Source organism: Montipora foliosa, chromosome 8 (assembly GCF_036669935.1).
Source record: "Montipora foliosa isolate CH-2021 chromosome 8, ASM3666993v2, whole genome shotgun sequence".
NCBI lineage: Eukaryota > Metazoa > Cnidaria > Anthozoa > Scleractinia > Acroporidae > Montipora > Montipora foliosa.
The window spans coordinates 12,018,572-12,026,071 of record NC_090876.1 but is presented as its reverse complement, the minus strand read 5'-3'; the positions used below and the strand labels follow the sequence as shown (position 1 = coordinate 12,026,071).

General features: G+C 39.7%; 1 protein-coding gene across 7 annotated transcripts in view; it reads right to left on the bottom strand.

Annotated features, from left to right (window-relative positions):
• Window positions 1-7,500, bottom strand: part of LOC138013388 (fibropellin-1-like) — a 112,947-nt gene that overhangs the window by 712 nt on the left and 104,735 nt on the right. For 4 of the 7 annotated variants that reach the window (XM_068860454.1, XM_068860455.1, XM_068860458.1 and 1 more), the window contains 4 exons: window positions 4,472-4,615; window positions 3,877-3,990; window positions 1,546-1,684; window positions 613-772 (listed from right to left, as the gene is read on the bottom strand). In XM_068860454.1, the coding sequence (XP_068716555.1) occupies window positions 625-772; window positions 1,546-1,684; window positions 3,877-3,990; window positions 4,472-4,615 (545 nt within the window). In that variant the 3' untranslated portion in view covers window positions 613-624. Of the gene's footprint in view, window positions 1-149; window positions 424-612; window positions 773-1,545; window positions 1,685-3,876; window positions 3,991-4,471; window positions 4,616-7,500 lie in introns of those variants that run through there. The other 3 variants (XM_068860457.1, XM_068860456.1, XM_068860459.1) reach the window with 3 other exon arrangements.

The window sequence follows — 7,500 nt, the reverse complement described above, 5'->3', positions numbered from 1 at the left end:
TAAGGTAGCGCTTGGTTTCAAGAGGTCTTGAGGCCCAATTTGTAACTGTAAAAGGCCACTTCGGAAAATACCATAATACTCTTTGTTTGTCCCCCCCCCCCCCCCCCCAAATTTTGCATAAGCATTGTTTCGATTTTTTCTTGGGACTTACAATCGTCCCACGAGAAAACAAAAACAATGCTCATGCAAAATTTGGGGGGACAAACAAAGACTAGTATGGTATTTTCCGAAATGGCCTCTTGGACTCCATGCTCGGACAGGCATGGATTCCTTGATGTTTATTGATTTTTTTTATTGGCTCAATCCAAAAGTCGGTAAAGTGCGTCATCATCAAAACAAGTAGCACTTTCCACTTCCATAAATCGACTGATGATGATTGGCCAATATAGAGATCCATTGTATCCCTTGGCATTTGATTGGTTACTAGAAAAGTAAACAGATTAAAAATGGACAGTTGACCAAAATTAAAGGAAATTCCATGTTGAGCGAAGATTGGATTAGGAGGCAGCCACATAATTGTGATAATCATTTATACAATAACTTTGAAGAAGAAATTTAAACGAGAGTTGCCATTTTATTTCAAGAGAAGGAGGGAATGCTGAGAACTGTTACCTCCAACCTTCTTTAAACGTCGGTATTTCGATAGACGAAATTCGTGTAATATCTACCCACACCAGACCAGCAATTGTCAGATGGACCATGCTTATTATACTGCGTGTCCGCTGAAGCCCCCCAGCACTCTCCGTAGAATTGAATGGCGAAATAATACTTCCTGAAACGGTCAAAAGGATTCGGGATTGAAACTAGAACTTACTTTTAAACAACAATTGAGACAAGCTTAATTATACCCAAACTGTCTGAATGCCGAAGAGCATTGCACATCTCCTTCGTTTTATATTAGCATGCCAGAAAAATTGGAATGCAATTAGTTGGCATCTCTCTAATCAATTAATCAATTAAGAGTGTGGGAGAGGCGAAGTAACTGGGCGCGTACAACAAAGAAGGAGGCAGTGTAGCCCAGTGGTTAGAGCGCTTACCTTGAGATCCAGAGATTCCGGGTTCAAGACCCACTCTGACCACTGGTTGAATTTGATTCTGGTAGTCCCTGGTTCAACTTCCCAGCTGCACTTGTAAGTAGCCAACTGGTTTACCACCGGCCAGTTGGGATTCTTAGTAGTTGTTGTTGTTATTCTGTTCCGTCGTTTCGTTGTGTTTCATTGGCCCTGAAAAGCCCCTCTGGTATGTATGTGTGTAAGGAAAGGGACAAGCTTTATATCTCATGAATGATACCAAGATGCACCATAGTGCGAAATTAAGCCTTAGTAAAACGAGGACAAATGTGGAACAATTAAAATTTTAAATTAATCGTATGACATATTCCTCCTTCCACAATATAAGAGAAGCCTAAGTAAATGGTGTCACAAGATGCGAATAAATATTTAATTACATACCAACTTCGTGGAGTAATAGTTTCTTAACTGTAACGTTAGCTTGCCCTTAAATGATTAGTAATGACAGTAAAATAAAAAGAACAAGTAAACTTACTTCTTTCTTTTAGCTATTTCTGAGCAATTTCGAACTGTTTTTGACATATCACGCCAGTCGATGTACTTGCGCAAGCTCTCGAGCATATGATCGCCCATGGTGCGGTCTTTGGCCTTGTCTTTGAAACAGCCGAGTTCTTCTGCAACAAGAACATTTGCAGAAGAAAGGGGTAAATTGAGCATTTTTGATTTATCTTTTGATTTAAGTTTTGTTTTGAAATTTGCCCTTATCGGATATATTTTAGTTCTGGGCTAATACAAAATTATAGTTCTTTTCCTGTATAAAGATGAAAGAGAGAATCCGTTTAAGAATCATGACGTTATTTTGAATCACGGATATGGATAACCACGGCGTTTTAGCAAAAAGACCAGCAGCCAAGTAGTAGCAAACGATGGACACTTGATAAGATACTGTTTAACGTTTCCCTTTTCGTTTCCACACCTGCACGGTTCGAGAGCCTTTCAGCGTGGTTCACTGGCAAATACCCTTTTTTTCAGTGTGTAAGCGCTGAGACACGAGAATATTAGCTTCAAAGATACTCTCCACATGCCCACCAAAAAAAAAAAAAAAAAAAAAAAAAAAGGAAAAAAGCAAGTGATTTAAAAAGTCAATTCAGTTAATAGACGTCCTTTGAATGAGAATAAACAAATTTCAGAGACGTCACCTTTTGTTGTTGAATTGCCGGCGGCTGCCGTCTTGAATAGTAGGGAATTTGAGGATGAAGTTTATGCCGGTAGAAACGTAACTTTGTGTTATGTTGTCATTTAGCTTTGCGATAATTTTAGCTTGTTCATGTTGTGAGAGTATCCTACAGCTGAATTTTTACGAAAGGTTTTGAAGTAAAGATTGATCCACTCCAACAAAAGGAAAAATACCTTCAAACCACAGGAAATAATTTCAAGTCAATTGGACGTCCTTGGAACGATAATAAATAAATTTGAGAAATGCCATCTTTTTTGGTTGCTTAATTCCCGGCGGCCGCCATCTTGAATAATTGGGAATTCAGAAACGACCAAGGCCCAACGTCACTTCAAAACGTAACTTTGTGCTGCGTTATGCGTTTTACCTTTGCGATAATTTTATCTTGTTCATGTTGTGTAAGTATCTTATAACTAGATTTTTTACGAACGGTTTGGAAGTAAAGATAGATCATGAACAAAACTCTCTTTTATGCTCACGGTGTCGTTAGTCGAGTACGGAGAAGAAATGTATACAAAAATTCCCCTTTTAGCCAATGATGTCATTGCTTTCTGGCGTTGTCGTTGCCTCAGCCGTCGTCGTTTCTTAAACTCCCTAATTGCACCATGTTACAGTTATAGCAAAATGTCTTTGCAATTGTGTCAATACAATTGGGCAATTCAAAAAAGAAGATGAACGAATCTTTTTTTTTTCCTCACACAAACACTTTTTTGACCAAATTTGGTTGCAAGCAAATTTTTCGAGTTCCTTGACGTAGTTCAAGTGAACAAACAAATCTTTATTACAAACAACGGTTACGTCAAAGAAAATGAGTGTTAGTTGATGAACACGGGGAGAGAGTATGCTTCTCCAAAAGGGTCCCGGGATCAAGTCCTGGATCACGGAAAGGATATGTTTAATTGCCGGGTTGGTTCTGTACTCAGCAGGGCAAAATTATTTTCTTGTAGGTAGTCTGCTAGTCCTCTCCCCCTTAAAAATTCAGCATGTTCTTCATTTGATTTCTTTTAAAATACTTTAAAATTATTTTGTGTCGCTCTCTCATAGAATATAATATTGTTTCCAGTTTAGTGTTACTGACATCACGTGGTTGACCACGAAAAAAACTTCAAACTCAGGACAAATCGTTGCAAAGTACGACCGATTATTTTGTGCAAAGTCGTTCTCTGTTTTTTTAAAGAATTGTTGTGAAAACTCTGAATAATACCATTAAAAGTGAGTGATTGAATGCAATAGTGGAAAAAAGGGTTTCTTCTTGTGCGATAATAGCGCCATGTTGCTTCTAGTATAAAAAACAATTGGGTTGTCCAGCGGTTGTACGGCATAGTGCAAAAAGAGTAGGATATTCTTAAAAATCCGCGATTTCTAATCATTGTGCCAATGCCAAGGACCGTATTTAGAATCAAGTTTCTTGGTCGCTCGCAATGGAATCCTCGATCACAGATTTCGCAAGTTAAAATGCTATTTAGTTGTATCGGGTTTAATCCCGTGGAAATCTATTGAAAGTGTGAACTCGGAATAAACTATGATTCTTATTTGTATTACTCGGCCCAAACCCATTCTTAGACTACAGTAAATTACCGTTTGGAACTATTTTCACGAATAGAAAGAATGTGTCACGAATTTCCCACGCACCGATTTCGCAGTTAAGTCCTAAAAATCCTTTCTGACACTTGCACTTGTATGTTCCGTTTTTGTTTTCGCAGGTTCCATTTTGACAAGGGCTACTTTCTTTGCATTCGTCTATATCTAAGAGGCAAAAGACCAGAAAGTAGAAAATTACTAAATTTAGGATTATTACTTACTTTCAGTTATGACAATAACAAAGTATTCTCGTTTGTCTCACGACGTGGTCACTTGTGATGTAGCGGAGCATCCTGCTCAAAAGGTGACGCGTAACCAGTCGACCTCATCGCCTCATGAAGACTAGCAGTATGGAGTCGAAACGTCGCGATCTACATCACAAGTGACCACATCGTGAGACAAACGAGAATACTTTATTATTGTTGTACTTCACCACGATGAATAACAGCAACCTTTTTTTACGACTTATGAGTGAGCAATTCGGAGTTATGAGTGTTCGGTCCCTTAGATTCTCAGAGTGGGATACCGACTCGGAGACGTTGACATTCCTTCTCAATGATAACTCCCTGTGAAAGCGGCCAATCATAAAAACGACTACTTTCTCACTGTGAAGCAGCCAACCCAAAGATACCGCCGTATAACCAACCTGAGGGGAGTTCATCTAACGTGTAATCACCTCTTTCGCAGTTCTTTCCTTCAAAGCCTTGGACGCACTTGCAAGTGTAATTACCAATCGTATTAGGACAATTTCCGTTGTTCTGACAAGGATTGCTTAAGCATTCATCAATGTCTAGAAAGGGAATTTTTGAGATTTCGTCTCGGTGAACATTGAACTTTGAAGAAACATTCACGTGTAAGGGATGATGAAGAATATGTGAAAGTCACATGTTGCAACTGGGGATTTGAAATGATTTTCATGGGAAAAAGATCACCGCTGTTTATTAAAGAACTTGAGCAATTGTTGCAGAAAGACGTGAATAGAATTTAGGCTTTAGCCACATATGTCCAGAAATGCAAGTAATAGGCCATTTCCTAGCCTGCGTAGCAAGCGTTCCTGTTCGACAGAAGAACTCCGAAACGATTTTCCGGAAACTGGCCGCGCGAAAGTTGGGGCAAGAGACTGAGGAAACGCTTGCAAGAAGACACCCTATTCCTGAAAAACCCGTTCGCCCACGAACGGGGGCTTCTGATTGGTGTGGCACAGTCACAATGATTGACAGGTGACAAATTTTCGACCAAAATGTTTCTTGTCAGTTCTAGCGTGACAAAGACAATGGCGGAAGATATGGAAGGTTTGAATCGTGTGTTGAAGCTGAGCGAATCGGTTCTCGGTTTTACAGTGGAAAGGGAACAAGAACTGTCAATGCGCCATCTATTTAACTGTATATATGTAATAGCCCTTTTGCCAACAGAATTCGGAAAAGCTTACTTTTTCAGATGTTTGTCATGATATGCGGAGTTCGAAATAAATAAAAAAACCAAGAACAGGCTTCTCGAGTATCATCGTGATTTCTCCATTTCAAAGCATTATACGCGATCAAGGAAGTGGTTGAGGTAAATTTTATGGGAATGACAGCCTGTGATTTAAATGGCAATCTGCACTGCTCGGACGATATCCATCAAGGAAAATTCAGTATTATTTACGCGTCAGCTGAAGCCACTGTGGACAACTTTAAGCTTTTCCATAATTCACTAAAAGCAAAAGATTCGTTATTTAACAGAACTTTGGCAGCGCTTATTCTTGACGAAAAGTATGGACTGGACTGAAGTAAGCTTTTCGTTCGCTTGCAAATGATAATGTATATTTACGCAGGATGAATTAATAAAATGCAAGCGAACTATCAGAATCCACATGTTTCAGGATCAAGGAAATAAACTGTATTCGTCAATATCTCTGCTTACGTATACCTTGCCTAATGTAAGCCTGAGTTCTTTTTCATTGATTGAGACAAGATGAAGAAAATTACGCAGCTTCCCTGTTAAATCTTCTCTTATTGTGAGAAGAAAGCGGCTCCTTTGTACAGTCATGCGATTTTTTAAAGCATTTTTAATTGCTATTTCATCTACGATTTGACCAAAAACGTACTGTGGAATATCAAACTAGCGAGGACGTTTTCCTGTAACTTCCAGGAGATTGAGTACGATTCATTTCGTCAATCCCTCTTCACCAAGAAATATCCAGCAAGTCGCACTAAAATCGTCGCTAATTTTAAACTAAAACCTCGTAAATGGTTTCATGGTCAGCTTTTGTGGAGTTTTGCATTTAGCGGCCTTACTACCCATCGAGCTCTGTACGAGTTTAAATTTTCCTAAATTTCGTATTTTACGAGCGCACGGGTTGCTTACACGTTCTGAAAATTGGTTGTTGTTTTTCGACAGCTTCTTTCCAACCGCTCTGAAAATATCAGCCAAAACTTTTCCGTAAGTTTCTTTTGTTTTCGATGGTTTAAACAAATTTTCGGAAGAAACATAATCAGTCGTACCCGGCCGAGCAGCTGCCGTTACAAATTTAACTTTAAAAGTACACTGGCAAATTCTGCATTGATCGCTTGGATGGGCTTCGATTCCAGACGGTGTCTCGGTTTGTTTTGACGGAAGTCAACTTGTGTTAACATGGTTACCTGTTATAGGCTAATTTGGTAATATGACGTCAATCAGCGAGTGTCAAGTCAACCATTAAAAGGTGGGCGTTTTACAAAATAGGGGGTCTTCTTGCAAGCGTTCCCTCAGCCTCTTGCCCCAACTTTCGCTCGGCCAGCTTGCGGAAAATCGCTCCGAAGCTCTTCTGTCCAACAGCAACGCTTGCTACGCAGGCTAGCCATTTCCGAGCTTATGCCTGCCTCCTCTTCAAAGTGAATCTAAGTTCGAAGTGTTTGTGATGGTAATTAGTTCTACCTTGCATATGAATGAAATCTAATTTTCATAAAAAAAGACTTTGTACTTAGACTCGCTTTAAAGAGGAGGCAGACATGAACTCGGAAATGGCGTATTGGATGCACGCGGATTTAAATAAGCGTCACGGAGTGTCCCCTTGCTCTTCGGAATACAAAGTCACGAAGTGTCCCCCAAATGGTGCTCAAGTGAGGATAAACTGCTGCATTTACCCTGACCTAAAAATAACGCTAACCTTTACCTTAACCTTATTGCTACAAATAGTTTGGGACACTTCGTGTTGGATAACAAGACTTTTGGGCTGGCGTCATTAGGTCATTTCCGAGTCGCTTTTAGCCTCTGCTTCAAAGCGAGTCTTGGTGCTCAACCATTCAGATGATAATGTGTTTGATTTGCATGAAAACACACCACTCATTTCCATTTGAATGGTTGTGCACCAGGGCTCGCTTTGAGACCGAGGCAAGCAGCAACTCGGAAATGGACTATGACTTGCATTTCTGGACATTAGGCTTCAGCGGGACTCGAACCTATGTTTGCGTGAAATTGCGCCGCCCATTGCTTTAACCTTGAGCCCTCCACCAATCACAAGTTCATTCTACATCACGTAAAAGATAAAATTCTGACGGAGAAAATACATATTGCAACATCGATGGTCTTGCCCAGATTGGAATTTTGTCAGTGTCTAATAGAAAGGGGAAAAAACGACAAGCTTTGACAATAATTTGGAAACGGCGATGGAGTAATTTTTGTAGGGTATGTAATTCATAAAAACTCGTATGAACC